This window comes from Erythrolamprus reginae, chromosome 2 (genome assembly GCF_031021105.1).
Source record: "Erythrolamprus reginae isolate rEryReg1 chromosome 2, rEryReg1.hap1, whole genome shotgun sequence".
Taxonomy (NCBI): Eukaryota; Metazoa; Chordata; class Lepidosauria; order Squamata; family Dipsadidae; genus Erythrolamprus; species Erythrolamprus reginae.
The window spans coordinates 207,886,314-207,905,390 of NC_091951.1; the positions used below are offsets into that span (position 1 = coordinate 207,886,314).

A 19,077-nucleotide genomic window follows, 5' to 3' on the forward strand; every position below is an offset into this window, starting at 1 on the left:
TTTCTGCCTTGGCATCATCTCCACTGTTCAGAGATACATATCTATCATTTCCTCCACTGAAACTCCTAAGTGGTACAGTCATTAAGCAGGTCACATGATCACAACTTGCCAGCTACTCCTTAACTCTGTTTCTTGGAAGCCAGCTGAGAAGGTGGCAAATTATGACCATGGGACAATGCAAATGCTGTAAATGCGAGCCAATTTTCAAGTGCCTGAATCATGATCATGTGATTGTGAGGACTTATAATGGCAATAACTTCAAGGAGCAATCATAAGCCTTGTTTTTCAGCACTGGTATAATCACTTCAAAAGATTGCTGATCATGTGATTGTAAATGTGACTACCTGTACTACATTTAATGAATAAGCAAATCAAAATTAAACCAGACATCATTAACAGAGAATTGATTCTAAGACTGCATTTCAGTCTATGGTTGTATTCTCCTTGAGAGAAGGATTTTACAATATGAGATTCTCAGCTGCATTTGGATCTCCAGGCAGTGACAATAGCAAGGGGAATGGCTATATAATTATCTCTAATTATCATAGGGTCCCATGCCTTTAGTATTTTACATCAGGCCATTCTTGAAAGAGTGTCCACAAACTTCTATTCTCAGCACCTGCCAACTAGATTGATGCAAAATATAGGGACAGTATTATCCTAACGTTGAAAAACCTGAACTGGCTGCCATTATGAACATGATTTAAGATACTGGTTTTAATATTTGACATCTCCACTCTTTCATCTGTATAAAATAATTTAAGACTTATTTCTTCATGTATTCATCTTAATCAAACTTTAATTCTTTCCTTAATATTGGTTAATCTCTTTCAGCATTATATGCCTTGGTCTTCTTCTCATATGAAAATATGAGGTATTAATAAAATAAACTAATTAATATGCATTTTGTGAACTGTGAAAAGTGTTTTATTACTTAGTGATCTTCACAAAGCAATTCATGACATTTCTTGCAATAAACATGTTAGCATGAGCTAGTACTGTAATGCAGCTACATCTCATACCCGAAACAGTGCAGCACATTTTTACAGTAATATATATGAAGCACTTGAATATTGTCCAGCAGACAATATTGCTGAACAAAGGAGATTGCTTCAAAACATTTCCAATTGCTTGTGGTAGCATCAGTAAAAGAAATGAGACTCACCTGTGGGGGAACTTGCACACTTGTAAGCTGCAGAGGAGATACTGTTCCAGGTTTTGTCTGTACACTGGCTTGAACCAATAACCTCTGCAAATAAGAGAATATGATTAAAAAAAGGAAACCTTGGCCTTAATCGCTTTCACTATTTTTCTTACTTGGAAATATGTACGTTTATTATGCAGTAAAGGCAATAATTACTTCTCGACTTATGAGTACAGCTGAGCTCAAAATATATGTCGCAAAGTTGAAATAGTTAAGTGAGCGTGTCCCATTTTATGACCTTTCTTGTCACAGTTGTTAAGTGAATCATTGTAGCTGTTAAGTTAGTAACACAGCTGTTAAGTGAATCTGGCTTCTCCATTGACTTTGCTTGTCAGAAGGTTGCAAAAGGTCATCACCCCGGGACTTTGCAACCGTCATAAATATGAACTAGCTGCCAAGTATCCGAATTTTGATCATATGACCATGGGGATGCTGCAGTGGTCATAAGTGTGAAAAATGATCATGAGTCCTTCCTTGATCCAGGTGGTCTCATTAATTAGAAACTAGATTTTACCACTGCATTCTAAGGCAAAATGTTTGAGAAACCAGTAGCCCTGCATGTGTATGTATGTGTATGTGTGGGTAGGCAGGCAGGCAGGCAGGCAGACACTTCAAATATATATTTAACTGGAATTTTGTTCAAATATGTATTGGACTGTTCTGGTCATTTTAATTTAAGATCTACGATAGAAGATGAGGCAACCAGGTGCAAATGTGAGCTGGTTGTTAAGCAATCAAACTGATCATATGGTCATGGGGATGCAATGTTATGATGATTGGAATTACTTTATAGGCTATAAAGGGCCCTTCCCAAGGCCATTGCAACCTTGGCCCATCATTAATGAATGCTTATTAAGTCAAGGACTACCTGTATTCTATTCGCCTTCTACGTGTAATTGCTAGGGAGATTATCTGGAGTTCTGTACTGCCCTCAGTATACTATTGACACACAGCTCCATTTTCTCTTATTTTTCTGATTCCAAAGAATTGGTACATTTGTATGTTATTTACTTTTGATATTCAAAACAATAAGAGAGAACAATTAAAACTAGAGAAAATAAGAAGTGTCTTTCCAATAGCTGCCCCAACCCTGTGTAATACCCTCCCTCCAACTTTTAGCTTTCCAGAGAGCTATTAAGATTTGACTCTTTACCCTAGCACTGGAGTACAGTAATGGGAGTCAATGGGTGAACGTTGGGGCCTCTCAAGGGATGACTGAGGTGATTGGGATAGGGGTTTGTTTTGAGTTTTTAGTTTGCGTTTTCATTATTTATTGGTTTGTATGGTTTGTAGTTTTATTGTTCTGAAGCACCCAGAGTTGTGCTCCAAGTTGGGCAGCCATATATATATATTTAAATAAATAAATAAATAACATAGAACTGCTGTTGGTAGGCAAAAATCTGGACTCTGGAACTGAAGTGAGGCTTCTTTCAATTGGAGTTAGTACAGCATAGTATAGAATGAGCATGATCACAAATTACAGTTTGTGAGCCAAATGTGACCCTTCCTGAATAGGCTGCCTTTAGCAATAGTTATCTGCCGTGCTTGCTGCATGCAATCTATTCTTAAATAGAATAGATTTCAACTAATACAAAATATAATAGGTAAATTATTGTCAGTGAAAAGCATAGATATTATGATATACTTACACTAGCTACTAGCTATATTCCAACACAATCCAATACATTGATATTAGGATGGATAAAAATTGATTAAAACAGATTTTTAAAAATTTAAATATGATTTTTTTTAAATCAAATTTATTTTAATAAAATACTTTTGGAGTAAAAATCTATCAAAGGATAGTTTTCTATTTAAGACATATATACTGTAATTTAGTTCATTCAGCATGAAATGGAGCTTAGTTATGTAGCATGAGGCTGTATATTCTGCAATATTGGGAATGTCAGTAAGTCAACAGAGGGTCAGTGCAGTAGCAGAAATGACAGTTGCTCTTTAAAAATTAAAATTTAAATCAAGCTGATTTAAATCAAGCCTTTTTATTAGTGATTTGAATCATAATTTAAATCATGATCTAAATCAACTTAATTTAAATCAAATCCACCCTGATTGATATTGACGTTTAAAGCCATTAATGGCAGGGGTGGGTTTTAACTTACCTCACTGCCTGTTCGCTTCCTACTGCGCCATGTGGCCATGCTTCATGGACACGGATGTGGCTTTGTGTGCATATGTACAGTAGCAAAAAACAAGATGGTGACCAGTGCTGGAAACTCGACTTTTGCACATGTGCAAAACAGAAAAAAATCAGAAAAAAATCTATGTCACATTAGTAGCAAGACTCTCGGTTGAGCCACGTACCTGCTGAGTGCCCTGGACTTGCTGAACCACCTGAGTTGGCACTCCTGATTGTGTAGCTGTGGAACCTGGACTGGACTCTGAAACGGTGTCACTGGGCCTCATGGAGCCTTCTAATGAAAGGCAGAAATATATATATTAGACAAACTTCCTCTAGAAAGTCCCAACTTTGCGATTACATCTAAAAAAAATAATAGAGGAAAAGGGTAGAAAACTGAACTCATTCTCTGAAGTGAAGGAACAACCAGTAATTTTAGCACTCATTCAACACTTAGGGGTACGTGACCAATAGGAGTCCTATTCTCTCCTCCCAACTAGCTCTCTGGAAAGTTAATATAACACCTTTTCCTACTCCAGAGCTATAACCTATCAAGTTATTGCCTCATTATATTTTGTACTCTAACAAGGGAATCAGGATCCCTTTTCCCAGGCTGAACTCTTGCTAACATGGGTCTAGGAAAGGGGTAGGCAAAGTTGGCTCTTCTATGACATATGGACTTCAACTCCCAGAATTCCTGAGCTAGCATGATTAGCTCAGGAATTCTGGGAGTTGCAGTCCACGTCATAGAAGAGCCAACTTTGTCTACCCCTGGCTAGGACAATTCACTGCAGGACAATTTACCGTAATCAACTTGAAACAGGACATGCCATGGGGCAAGAATTAGACTAATATCGAAGAAATGGTAGAATAGAATCATTAAAGGAAGGGCAGAAAAATGAAATGTGAATGACAAAAATTAAAATTAAATTGAACTATTTAATTGTCCCATCGCAAGTTGTCCCACCACGAGTTGGCCATGGCAAGCTATCCTGCAGCAGGCTGGTCATGGCAAACTGGCAGCAACAAGTTGGCGGCGCAGAGTTGTCCTATTCCATGCTGACACTACTCTTCTTTAGAAGTAGCACTGCTCCAAGAAATTGTGTTACTTGTAAAGGCAGAGTGACTCTTCTTTTGAAGGAGAAGAGTTTAGACTGATACCACTTGGGAAGGATTTAATTTGGTTTAGGCTTGGTCGTTGAAATGGCTTACGTCAACTCTATAATTCTATAACTAAATATGCATGAACAACTGCTTGTCCAGAGTTTGGGGACTATTAATATTTTATTTTATTACATATCCCATATTTATTATTCTATAAATAACTCAAGGTGGTGAACATATCCAACACATCTTCCTCCTCCTATTTTTCCCACAACAACCCTCTGAGACAGGTTGGGCAAAGAGAGACTGGTTCAGAGTCACCCAGCTGGCTTTCATTGACAGTTCATATTGACAATTATACAGAGCAGCCAGCTCCTAAAATGAGAACAAATTAGATTATTCAAATGTAGCAATTCACTTTCCTCACAAGAATACTGTAATCTCTAAGAATGTGTTCAGACTACAATTGTCTTAGACTAGGAATGCACAGTTCTTATTGAAAAAAGTCTATGTGAGATCTCTCCAGCACATTTTTGCTGGAAGCTGTTATAATTCCTAGCAATCTGTCATCACTCTTTGTAAGGGTAATAAAGCAATCCATATATATTTACCTAGAAATGAAGATAATGCCCCCCACTACAATTGCTCCTTCATCACATAGTCTCATATTGAAAAGTTCTGCAATATTTGTAGTGATAAAGCAAATGCCTCTCCTCTCTTCATTTTAGGAGATCCTTAAAAGTTTTATTGCATTTATTTATTTATTTATTGGATTTAAATAAAAAGAATCAAGTCTAAAATGACTCCAGGCAATGTTATAGGATCCAGTTAGATAAAAATGCCAAATACCATCTGAACATCTGGCAATACTGATTATGAAATACTGATTATTATGAAATTTAAAAAACAGGCTACTGTTCCACAAACAATCAATCTTCAAAGCCTCCCCCCATTCAAAAAGTCAGGATTTCATAAGCTTCTGGAAATCACAGGACTGGGATCATTGGCATCCTTCATTATCCTATACTATGGGAGGGAAGATGACCTCCAACTCTGCCCCAGAATGGAGGAGACTTTCAGCAAGCACTTTCTGGCCATCTGGACTCCGGTGGGCAGAAGTTATCTGGGAAAGCTGGATCTCCTAGACATCTCTTTGATTCAATACACTTTTAGTAAAACATTTGGTGCAACAAGGCTAATTGTAGCAACCCAAACCTTGCTTACTCTTTCACCAGCAAAGTTCTGTATAGTTTTTTAATCTTAATTTTTTGTGGGTTTTTTTTTAAAATTTGCCAGATGTTTCCTTTCTATAGCCATCCCTGGAAACATATGTTTTTCTAAAGGCAAGCAGGAATATAGCTGTCTCTGGTAGAGCATGCTTACCTCTCTCTATGCATCTGTAATTACATCAGGATATTGAGTTTCCGGCATTCATCTACCCTCAATGAGGTTATTGTCATAAAATAATTGTTTCTATTTTCTGAAGATGCTACCTTTCATTTCCTTCTGGATTTTGAGATATAATCCAAAGCAGTGCATACATTTCTTTTCCAAAAGCAAGGCTAGAGCACATGGTTCAAAGAACGACTATGACAATCAAGAAGCTTTCTACGCTGAGAGCAGAATCTTCTGCTATTCTGTAACTATGTTGGCCACAACGGGCTTGCAAGAGAGCAAAAACAGCAGGTGATTTGTAAAGGATCGATCTCTGATATAGGCCAAGAGGTACTAAGCAGAAATCCCTTCAGAAGTACTTACGATCAAAAGGCATTGCATAAAGGCAATCATAGTACATGATGAAGCTCCTGAAAGGTTTCAGTTCTAACTGCTGTTTCCTTGAAAATATAACAGGCAAGCCTTTTATAAACTGGAACCTTGGCCAAGTAATCCCCATTTGTTCCTACTAAAGCTTCCAGGCAGATTGATTTCGAATAAACATTCGCATCAGAGTAGGTACATTCTCTGTTCTTCTCAGGATTGGGTGGCGGATGCCGGCTGTTCACCTGATTGTAATCGCAAAGGAGCAGTTCACATTTCATGGGTGTCTCATTTGACATGCTCAACAGGAGGGTAAAAAGGGCAGAGGAAGTCACACTGGACCATCTGCACTGGGCTTCTGGATGTATGAGTTGTTCTTAGAAAATAATATTTATTATGCAGGATTTCAAAACTGTTGCCTTGAAATACTCTTGCAATGTGAATGATAAGCATAATCAATATTATTGTGCAAATGGCTGACTTGAGAATTGTTAAATTTCACAGGGATAGACCAGCTCATTTCAATTTATTAAAAGAATGAACATCTAGAGTAGAAAATCTCACAATGTCATAATGACGCATAATGATCAGATTTCTCAATATGAAAATCTAGATAAAAATTAAATTAACTTGAAAAATAATCAAAACAAGACACCTGTAAATATACAAGTTTATTTCCCATTATGCATTGTTCTCTCAGAAAAGTCAACTTAGCACATCACTGCTAGACATCAATGCTTTTGCAATATAACAATAATTGAAATTCTCACCTTGGCAAATCAACATCATTTACTATAAGGCAACTGTGTGAAAGGCAATCACAGCAACATAATTACTTGAACCTGCGCCAAAACTGTATTTGCAGATATGTGTTAAGTTCAATTCCACCAAAAGAAAGGAAAACCGAGAGTGTGGGTATTTAACTTTAGAATGAGTCAGAAAAGAAAGTTATCATTACCACAAAGGCCATTTTTATGGCCTGTCTGAAGTATTTTGTTACAAGGGACTATCTATAAGTGCCTTTTAAAATTGTATTTATAATTATCTTTCATTTTTTTTTGCAGTGTAGCTAAAAATCAGCTGTTGCTTCTACACTGGATGGAAATTAGAGTAATTCAAAATAATCTGTATGGCAATATGAACAAGAGGTATCATATTTAAAAAGTGCTATTGCTAACATGTTGTAAGCCGCCCTGAGTCTAAGGAGAAGGGTGGAATAAAAATCAAATAAATAAATAAATAAATTTACCTTTAACAGTCTCTGATTTTCGCCAAGGCGCATATGAAAATAGAATTCAGCATATAATGACAACAAACTCTTAAACTGAAGGAAGGCTGATTTATAAAAACAGAATTTATTTATTTATTTATTAGATTTGTATGCCGCCCCTCTCCGCAGACTTAGGGCGGCTCACAACAATAACAAAGACAACGTAAGAACAAATCTAATAATTTAAAAAACACTAAAAACCACATTATTAAAAGCAAGCATACACACAAACATACCATGTATAAACTGTATAGGCCCGGGGGAGATGTCTCAGTTCCCGCATGCCTGACAGCAGAGATGGGTCTTAAGAACTTTACGAAAGGCAGGCAATAACTAAATCTATATACCGCCAAAACCTTTATCCTTAACTAGTTGAAATAGTGCCTCATAGGGCAGCAATTTTTGAATCAAGATATCACCAAATAGGCTAACGTTCAGAATCTTCCAAAATCTATAGCAATGACTCTTTATAGCGATGATTCTCTGTAGCAATAACCACTTACTGCTGGTAGAGAAGACCAGGGCAAGGGCAAGGCCAGGGCAAGGGCGATTTCAATGCTCTCTGCCAGATTCCCACAAGCAAACATAATGGGGAAGTCAGCAGAACGTCAGAAACTTTGCCTACTCCCACTGCTTTTCTGTTCTCCTGAAATTGTGTTTCTTTGTTTGGATAAGGAAATATCAACAAGGCACGAGTTGTCTAATATCTCATAAAAATGCGGAAGAGAAAAGTGTTCTGCATTTGCCAAAAAAACCCCATCACAATTGCAAGATAGTTAATCTGTAGCCTATGAAGTAAAAGCATTCTCTAAGTCTCTATTCTCTGATCCTCCAGACCCCACCCCAATCATACTATCAAACATTAAGTGGCAAGTTGAGAAGATTTCTTGTTATTTAGTAGTTGGGGAAGTTGTATTAACTTTCATTCCAGCATAATCTAAATCAAAAACAATCACTGTAAGCAAACCTATCTATCTTTGTGATACTGTACTGTGATATTACCAAGAAGCTCCAAAACAAGACCAAAATTCAAAGTTCCATATGCCAAAAAATTAATCTCCATGTATGATACACACACAGAGAGAATATAAGAAAATAGCATGAGTCTGTCGCAATAATATTTTATTTCAAATAACCTACTCATTTATCCCAGAAACTTCTTCAGTGAGAGGAGCAACAATCTGCAATCCCACTTCCTCTGTTGACTTCCTCAAGACACAGTCCTTGCTTAATGGCTTCAGAAAGGGTGCTTTATAGACCATAAGACACTGTTGTAAAATGTCATCCCAGCACTCTGCATAGTCACATAACTGCGATCTGGTTGCTAGACAATTCAAGAAGTCAATGGGGAAGCCAGCAAGGAAGGATACAAGCACAAGGGATACAGGGGAGCTGGAATCCTTTGGCAGCTATAGGATTAAGCATCCTAACCTCTGGATTTCCACTCTATGAAAGGAGGGGAGCTAAAATCCTTCAGAGGGGTGCAGGAACATTTAAGAGCAAAGGGGCTCCGAGATGAAAAATCCTTAACCAAAATTTTTTGCTGAACCCTGGCCATGGAGTTACTAATACAATAAGCTCTTTGCACAAAAGTCAAATAACGTTGCACTGAAAATTACTAGGCAGGGTTTTTTTTAACGTCCTGCCTTCATTATTTTTATAAATAACTCAAAGCATTATACTTTCATCTAATACTCCTTCCTTCTATTTTTCCTACAGCAACAATTTTGCGAAGTGCATTGGGCTGAGAGAGAGAATTACTGGTCCAAGGTTATCTCCAAGGCAGGACTAGATCTTGCCTAGTTTCTAGCCTGGCGCCTTAACCACTAAATCAAGCTGGCTCTTTTTTCCAACCTTTTCCCCATTCTTCCCTAATTTTCCAACCCTCTCTAATCTCTTTGCTATCTATAGCAAAAACAAAGCATAGAAAATTCACGTAATACATGGTAGTCATTTAAGCAGCTCAAATTTAAATTTCTATTGTGACAAAATCCAAATTAAACTAAATATTGTCATGTAAATATAAAGGAAATATGTCATTAAGCTACTCTCATCATGATTTTATAAACATATCTATATTCAGTATTGCTTTATTATTTTTATTAAATATATTATAGCAGTGATGGCGAACCTTTTTTTCCTCAAATGCCAAGAGTGTGGTCGTGTGCTATTATGCATGCATGAGTGCCCACACCCATAATTCAATTCTTGGGGAGGGTGAAAACAGCTTTCCCCCCCCTCCCAGAGGCCCTCTGGAGGCGGGAAAAGGCCTATTTCCCAACTTCTGGTGGGCCCAGTAGGCTCGTGTTTCACCCTCTCCAGGCTCCTAAGGCTTCCCTGGAGCAGGGGGAGGGTAAAAATGCCCTCCTCCAACTCCTAGAGGGTCTCTAGAAGCCAACCCCCCCCCTCCCAGCGCCTCTGCGCGAGCAAAAAATCAGCTGGCCAGCACACACATGCACATTGGAGCTGAGTTAGGGCAACAGCTCACATGCCAGCAGATATGGCTCCACGTGCCACCTGTGACACCAGTATCATAGGTTCGCCATCACTGTATTATAGCCATTCACTCCACTAGATTCAGGACAGCTTACAACACTGAAGCATGTAATTAAAAACATGAAACAAAGCATGACAGCCTGGACTAAAATTAATTATAACAATGGATATGAAATTTTTGGCAACAGTGCAAAAATGTTGTGCCATTGCTATCTTCTGGGGGTTTTTTTTACTTGCAGTCCTGCAGCCCTGAAATTCTCTGGTGGCCTCTCACTCATTAAACCCAACCCAAAACCTGCCCTGGCATGTTCATGTTCATGTTCATCTTCAGTCAGACAGATGCTGAAGTCTTCTTAGACTATTTTCAATTATTATTAATACAAGCAGAAGAATTAAGCAATCTATTGTATTTAATTTCCAAATGGCCTGGAATCTCACCCTTGCAGATCCGTGCAGGGCTGTGATGCAGAGTTCATGTCCTATCTTCTAAAACTTGTACATAGATTAATATTCTTGGGCTATTATTGAAAATATATAGGAACTATCTACCATAAAAATCTGATTAGTGAAAGAAAGTTCTGCTGTATACCACACAGGGGTAAGAGATTCTATTCTCATCATCATCCCTAAGTTCTAAATGCAAATCTTCATTGTTGATGCAAGACTCAGAATGAATTTGCTAAGACTGTTCTGTATTTGCTAATTCCCTACTCCAAATTTATTTGTAACTGCAAAATCAATACCAGAAGAGCTTTCACAATCATTCATGGATATGCAGAGAAGTGAAAAATATAGTCCCTCAACACAGACATTCCCAGACGTTTCAGTATTCACTAATTCAGTGTTTGTGATAACTGTATACAATATAACTATTTCAATAAAAGTGTATAATTAAAAAAAGATGATGGCACTAATCTGATCACAATAACTGTTAGAGAATTAGAAAATATAATTAAAGACAAGTTAAATGTTGGGTCTGGCAATGGCCAATGGGTGCTTCAAGTGACTTTTGCAAATCAAATTTAAATAACATCTCACCTGAGCTTTTAATCACGTATTTCAATACTGTATATTTAAAACTATTTACCGTATATATTTGTTCATATATAGTTCAATAGAACAATTTTAAAATATTGTAGTAAATTTAAAAGGACTTTGGGATTGATGAGATTAATCAAATTATTATTTGAAATTCACCATACTCTTCTAGTAAAGATAGACAAAGAAGCTATGAAATGCTTCACAACTACAAATTAAGGAAAGTTGTCTGGAGAAATGTTTAAATTATATTCAGTTATGTACATATATAATGGGATCTTCAATTATTATAATCTTTGAGGAGAATACTGTATTTCACAAATAGATTTCAAGGCAGATTAAGATATTCTGTTCTTGGAACAAAGAGAAAAGCTGCCTAGGAAGGACACTGCCAGCTACTATTGTCAGTACACCCTAACTGGTTGAATCAGAAATATTTGATATTTGGGCTGATTATTCCTTCACTTGATCGTCTTTACAGAAGTGGCACTTATAACGGCTTTCACAAGCTCCACTATGTGAATGCTGTAAATAAATAAAGTGCATTTCATCTCTCCAAATGAGAGCTCTTTTTTCTCTCTGGCAATTTCCCCACTTTCCTTCACCCTTTAAACACTTACCAGAAACAGTTACTACAATGTACTGCTGTGGCACAGGCGTTGGTGTCTGTTGTCCAGTGGATGGAGCCTGTGTCTGAGAAGTTGGGATTTCTGTAACATACTGTTTTGGGGTAGACTGCTGCTGTTGCTGCTGGGCACCTTGCAATTCTGCCACATACTGTTGTTGAGTTGCTGCTGCCACCACCACTGGTGTTGTTGTGTTTGCTGTTGCTGCTGGCTGTTGCTGAGACTGTTGCTGTTGTTGTGATTGTTGTTGGGCTGCCTGTAATTCGGTAACATAAGCCTGTGTTGCCATGCCAACAGTGGGGAAAATGATAATAAATAAGGCTGTTTTGCTTCCTTTCGTTGAAGAGAAAAAGAAATAGAAATAGAACAAAAAAGAAAAGAAAAACAATTAATCAATTGTAAAGCATTCTACAGACAGAAAAAAACCCTCCCTACAGTTCTATTCACTGAGTGATAACTTAATAACTCACCATGTTTAAAATCTAATTGAAATCAATTATCAAAAAGAATAGCAGCAGGAACATCAATTAGTGCATGCAAAATATTAGTCTGGAAAATTAACAATGCAGAATACTTAAATATAATCTACATGACTTCTTAAATCATATTTTCAGAATTCTTTTATGAAACACAAATCTACTCACAAACAAGAGAAAATTAAATTTGCTTACAATGCCCCTTACAGCTAGTTAAGGTAAGGAATAGAGGGCAGAGTATGAATTTTAAGAAAGTAATGCTACAGCTTTCAAGATTCTGAGTAAACCTGGTTCTGTGGAATCAACTCCCCCACCCATGTCCGTACTGCTCCCACCCTGCTGGCTTTTCGTAAGGCCACAAAGACATGGCTATGCTGGCAGGCCTGGGGGCCCTAAATTAACAACTAGCTTGACCATCTGTATGAATATGATTGTGGATGAATGGTATTGAGTTGTCCCAATACGAATTTTAGCTAAGGTTTTAGCAATTGGATTGTTTTTTCTTGACTTCTTTTTATTGTTGTTTGTAATTTTATATTGTAATTTTATATTGTTGGAAGTAGCCCTGAGTCCTTTGGGATTGGGCGGCATAGAAGTCAAATTAATTAATTAATTAATTAGAATTATTCACTATTTGTTACATTCTGCTCCCAGTGTTTCTGATTAAATAAGTGCATAATAATGTGTATTTGCCAATTTTGTAAACTTCCATAGTATTTTGTATACCTATTTTTAAAGAAATTCAATAAGCCTTTATGGACAATATAAACTCATATTCTATTTTGATTTTATATGCAGACAAATGATATTAATGATAAATCCAAAAAATGACTACTGTAATCACAACCTAGTATTAGTGATGGTCAAATGCTTTAAAATAACTCTTTTAATTATTTAAATCAAAAAGAAAAATGGAGAGACAACTGCAGAGACCCTCAACATCAATGTTCAGTATATCCTTATGTTATGCAGTGAGGTCATATAAAGGCCTCAAAAGCTGCTTCATACATGAAAGAGCATGTACAATAGTCCTTGACTTACAACCATAATGGGGATTGCAAATTTCATCATTAAGTGGTGTACTGGTTAAATGAGTCATCATATCATCATACCCAATTTTATGACCTTTTTGCAGCTGTAGTTAAGTAAATCACCGCAGTTGCTAAATAATATTTTATAATCTATCTGGAATTATTATTTTTGCATAAGGCTGTTTTTCTCAGACAGACAGACAGACAATAAGATTAGTGTATAATCATTTTTTTTGAATAACAGAACTTAACTCTTTGTCAGGAAAATCAGAAGCTGCCTTACTGAAGCAGACTGGTAATTGCATATAGTCCTACATTATCTATTTTTGAATGTATCATTCAAGATCTCAGAAGGGAAAACTTTTTTCTGACCATAAAAATCTCTTTTAACCAAACAAGCACTACAAATTATTCCAAGTTAAAATGGCCAAATACTTAAAAATGCAATACTAAAGCATAAAAACTGTAGGAGGCATCACGTCATGCACAACTTGGCTATATGCTGCTTAGACTGCATTCCAAAGATTCCAATATGCTTGCTTATTCTTTTTTGTACAAGTCAAACTTGAAAATAACTTTGCTCTTTTTAGAACCTGAAGAATTCTTACCTACAAATTAAAATGGCCAATATACCAAGTGAAAACAAAGCGTAATCATAAACTGACATAGCCGCTCCGAGTCTTCAGAGAGGGGCGGCATACAAATCTAACAAATAATAGCTCAATGTGTGTTGCCATTCTATTGCTATTTTTCTCTAGTACATTTGCATAAAGAACTTAACAATTAATCAATGGTATAACTTGCCTCTCTGAGTTATGGTGATCCATTTCTGGGCAGCCATTCATCAGGATGGAATAAATTATCCTATGGTGGGCAGGAGGTTGGACTAAAAGACCTCCGAGATTCCTTCGAAGTCTGTGATTTTATAATTCTAAATCTGAATGTAATCCAGCACAGACAGAGCACTACTAATGGCATCTCTACTGAATAGGATCCCTTTATGGATAAACATTTATTTATATCCCAGGATATAAACTCTCAAATTAACAACTGAGCTAACAAGTGCTCTTAATAGTGCAGGAAATTTCAATTTTATAAAGCCTCAGCGAAATTGCAGCATCGCAAAAACACGGAAGTCCTCAAAACCCCACCTCTGTACTTCCGTGTTTTTGTGATGCTGCGATTTCACTGAGGCTCCTCTCGCTGGGAAACCCCATCTCCGGACTTCCGTTGCCAGCAAAGCGCCTGTTTTTGTGCTGCTGGGATTCCCCTGCAACATCGCAAAAACACGGAAGTCCGGAGGTGGTGTTTCCAATGGAGGGGAGCCTCAGGGGAATCCCAGCAGTGCAAAAATGGGCGCTTCACTGGCAACAGAAGTCCAGAGGCGGGGCATCCCAGTGGCGGCAGCTTGGGTTTGTAAGATGAAAATAGTTTGGAAGAAGAGGCAAAAAAATCTTAAGCCCCGGGTTTGTATCTCGAAAAGTTTGTATGACGAGGGGTTTGTAAGACGAGGTATCACTGTACATCCAAACCTGACCATTCAATAATAAAATTCTGAAATATTTTAAACTGCAACATTAACTCAAGAGCAGCATATCTTGCCACCCAGGAAACAGAGTACAATATAACCAGATTACGCCATGTCTATGGAGATTCTGAATCACTCATGTCATGGTTGTCTCAAAAGAGCTGTTCAAAAAGCAACTGGAGTTTCTTGTGATTTTTTTCCCCTTGAAAACATTTCAATTCTCATCCAAGAAGCTTGTTCAATTCTGGCTGAATGGTGGGGAATGGATGGATTTATATTCTTTGCAGTCATCTGGTCCTAAGCACTCTGAAAGTTGGTCACTTACAGAGTTATTGAGGTCACTGGGGGTTTATCTATACCCCAAAGTCACTTGAATCAGAGTGCAAATAGGTGTGCCTCAAAGACTGAGAGAGCTACTGACCACCCTTCAGAGTGCTAAGGGTCAAATGACAGTAAAAATAAAAATCCTTCCATTCTCCACCATTCAATCAGAACTGAACAAACTTTTTGGATGACAAGCAAACATTGTCAAGAAACCCCAGTTTTCTTATATGACACCAATCTATCCCAAAGGTGGTGTTTAACCATGTTGGGGACAGATTGGTTCCCTGTACATCTCCAGAATTTTACTTCCGTCTGATCAGCAAAGTAAAGGTAACAACATGGGTATAGACAGATCTCACAATGAATAAGAAAAGGAATGCAGCATGGGCAAACGCCAGAGCAGTGGCAATTTTGTCACGTTTCTTAGAAACACTTTCTACTATATAAAACGTATCAGTGCCTGGATGAAATCATATGTAGGGCACTCATTCAATCAGATTTATTACAATTTGTTTCTCCAAACTAAACAATGTATTAGATCAGGGTATCAAACTCAAGGCCAGGGGCTCGCATCTAGTTCACAGGATGTTTAAATCTGGTCTCTAGGGCCACCCTGGAAATGGTGAAGGAGTCCTGCAGTGCTTCTTCCAGCAAAAATGGGGGTCGGGAGGGCCATAGGCCCCTCCACAGCTCTATTTTCGCTGGCAGAGGGCTGCAGGAGACAGTCACAGTCAAAAATGGATGTAGAGTTGGCCATGCCACCTGGCCACATACATAACACACATTACACATATACCGAGGTCAAGCACAGACCTGATGCAGCCCTAAAGAAATCAAGTTTCACACCCCTGTATTAGATGGTTCTGAATATTGAATATTTTCCGCTAAAATAAAAATTAAATATTGAAAATATTTTAATAATACCTTTTTCTTGAATGGAATGGTTTTCACATGTAGCCAAACTGCATATTCCAGTAAAAATATTGTATTATTATATGACATGTAGTTCTAACTGCCTGTAATTAAACCTGTAATAATAAAGGTTAGCATTACAAATATAATCTGGATTTTCAAAAAGAATCAGAAATTACATTTATTGCTTAAGAAATTGAAATCACCATCCCCCGCAATTACTTGGTTAGTACTTATTTTCCAAAGCCACCCAAATTCTTCATCTTTCAGTAATTTCTGAATCTTAAACATACAAACATAAAATAGATTCCACAATTATTCTTCCCACATTAAATGAGAATATCCATGCAATGAACAGTAAAACGTGAAGTTGATAGAAACTTATGAACTTGATACTAGTAATTTCTAAATGTGATATTTTGGTACTGTCCTACGCAGCAAGATTAGTTTTAAAACTGTTCTGTCTGGGTTTTCCCAGACCTCAACACCAACTGAAAAAACAGCCAGACACTCTGGTAAAAGCCAAAAGTATTTTATAGCTGGAAAAAATAAGCACAAAGGAAAACCTGTCTTCACAACAGACAGGCTATAATACGTTACAGCAGGGTCCTGATGTCCAGTCAATACCATAAGCTTCTTGCTGGCACCCCCCCCCCAAGGTTTCAATAGTCCAAGGCACAAACCAGGATTGTAAGCCACCAAAGTTCACAGACAGGTCTCACGAATCTCCAAGATAAAACTCCACAAGCCAGGAAGGGTGGGTCCGCCTTTTATCCTTTCCCAAGAGCACCACACCCAAACCCAGCTGTGACCCCTAATGCTGGAAATACCTAGCCAATTGAGTCCGTCTCTGATTAGCTCTCCTTTGTCGCATATCTATGATGTCTTGAGCATTTTCCCCTAAGGAATCCAGGCTGCTTGCTGGGGAGAGCTCCCCCTGGTGGGACTCTGGCTGTCCTTCTTCTCCAGCCTGGGATTCCTCTTCCTCGTCAGTCTGCACCTCCTGTTCCTCAGCCTCTCCCTCTGAGCTGGAAACTGACAGAAGGTCAGCCATTCCCGGAGGGGTCCCAGACTGAACCACAACAAAAACATTTGAATTTTGTGGCCATTTTGCAACCTGGACACATATGTTTAATGTTTCAAAAAGTACTAAAGTTCTTCCAGCCATTACTTTAGTTTCTGTTTTGATGAAAAGAAAATATGCACTATAAAGGGATAAATAGCAGAAGCCATAGTTATCTAAAGCAAACTAAGAGAGCCAGTCTGGTATAGGAGTTAGTGCACCAGGCTATAAACTAGAGAGATTGCAAGATATAATCCAATTTTAGGCACAAAATCAGTCACTCTAAACCTTACGAAAACCAAGAAACCATTTCTGAAATCTTGTCAAAAAAACCTCCTGCAGGTCCAGAAATCAAAGGACCCCTCCCAAATGCAAATTAACATTTAGATCCAATTCAAATTTAACTATTTGTAAAAACATTTGATGCAACATATTAGGACATCAAATAGTATTTGGCATTCAGTATCTCTAGAATGGTCAAAAATATTTCACCTCAGTTTAGTTTCAATTTCCAATTTGTGAAAAGTACCTTAATATGTAAAGATAACTTTTCAATATAGGAGTTTTCTATAGAATCTAAACTTATACCTAGATCTCTCAGAGTGAGGAAAATGTTTAAGTTGTAATGTTATCTTGAATAAATATTAGGAAAATACAAGAAGTCCTCAACTTACAACTGTAACTGAGCTTGGAATTATAAATCATGCTGGTTGTTAAGTTGGTCATCACATGACTGACCCAATTTTACGACATGTTTTTGAAGCAATTGTTAAGCATACCTGGTGGTAAGGCAAACACAATAGTTAAATGAATGCTGTGGTTGTTAAATGAACTCATTGTTCTCAATGGGTGTTTTTTGCCAAAAAACCAAAAGTAGAGCTTTCTGGCCAAAAACATAAAACCAAATAACTATAAATGCAGGCTAACTGCCATATGCCAACTGCGTTTTGGGGGATCTGTTGTAACTTTCAATGGTCGCTAAATGACCAGTTATTAAATAAGGACTATCTATAACAGTGATGGTGAATCATTTTTTCCTCAGGTGCCAAAAGAGCATGGGTGCATGCTATCACGCATGCACGAGTGCCCACACCCATAATTCAATGCTCAGGGAGGGCAAAAACAACTTCCCTTACCAACCAGAGCCCCTATGGATGCTGGAAACAGCCTGTTTCCCAACTTCTGGTGGGCCCAGTAGGCTCATGTTTCACCCTCCCCGGACTCCAGGAACTGGGGGAGGATAAAAAGACCCCACCCCACCCCCCTGGAGGCTCTCTGGAAGCCAAAAACGCCCTCCCAAAGCCTCTGTGCAAGCCATTATTCAATTGGCAAGCACACACATACATGTTGGAGCTGAACTAGGGCAACAGCTCACGTGCTAGCAGATACGGCTCTGCGTGCCACCTGTGGCACCTGTGCCATAGTTCGCCATCACTGATCTATGAGAAGATACTGTAATTCATTCATGCTTATGTACTGAGCAGAGCAAAAAAATACATGAGAAATCTTAATATCCATAATCATTTTTATTTATCTTATACTATCATTACATTTAACTTATTTACCTTATTCTTATCATTACTCTCACCCAAATGTGGTGGGCTCTTGTACCTAGCCACAAGCACAGGACACAAATAATTTTATCTAAAGCACTCTGAAACAGATTTCCCTGTGACACAGCATGGCTTTTAGATATCCATGATATTGGTAATCTGAAGTTACATTCAACAGCAAGATGTACTGATTCAGATGTACTGTCAATTCCATTAGTGGGGGTTTGGAGGGGTGTGTTTAGCATTCTAACACCTAGAATACTGATTTCACACTAGGATTTCTATTTATTCTGGCTATCATTTATTTTTTTTAAAAAGTTTCCAATCATGCGTTTCCTAGAGAACAAAAATTGAGAATTTCTGCATAACATTTGCCTTATCAGTGAGCAACAGGTTTGTTCCATCCGAAAACCTCTGATTTCAAAATCTTCCACTACTACTCTTATTCTAAACATGGCACAGCAATCTCTTTTATGTCTTGAAAAACCAGAGGTACACCTATACAGTATTGCCGGGTCTAGGAGTGGGCATCCATGTCCAGAGAATTGTAGACCACA

The 19,077-nt window shown here is 37.8% G+C and overlaps 1 protein-coding gene across 7 annotated transcripts in view; it reads right to left on the reverse strand.

The window, feature by feature from the left end:
- Positions 1-19,077, reverse strand: part of RFX1 (regulatory factor X1) — a 59,522-nt gene that overhangs the window by 38,902 nt on the left and 1,543 nt on the right. For all 7 annotated transcript variants that reach the window (XM_070741538.1, XM_070741537.1, XM_070741534.1 and 4 more), the window contains exons 2-6: positions 17,642-17,746; positions 15,917-16,020; positions 11,628-11,966; positions 3,527-3,636; positions 1,166-1,249 (exon numbers count right to left, since the gene is read on the reverse strand). In XM_070741538.1, the coding sequence (XP_070597639.1) occupies positions 1,166-1,249; positions 3,527-3,636; positions 11,628-11,922 (489 nt within the window). In that variant the 5' untranslated portion in view covers positions 11,923-11,966; positions 15,917-16,020; positions 17,642-17,746. The remainder of the gene's footprint in view (positions 1-1,165; positions 1,250-3,526; positions 3,637-11,627; positions 11,967-15,916; positions 16,021-17,641; positions 17,747-19,077) is intronic.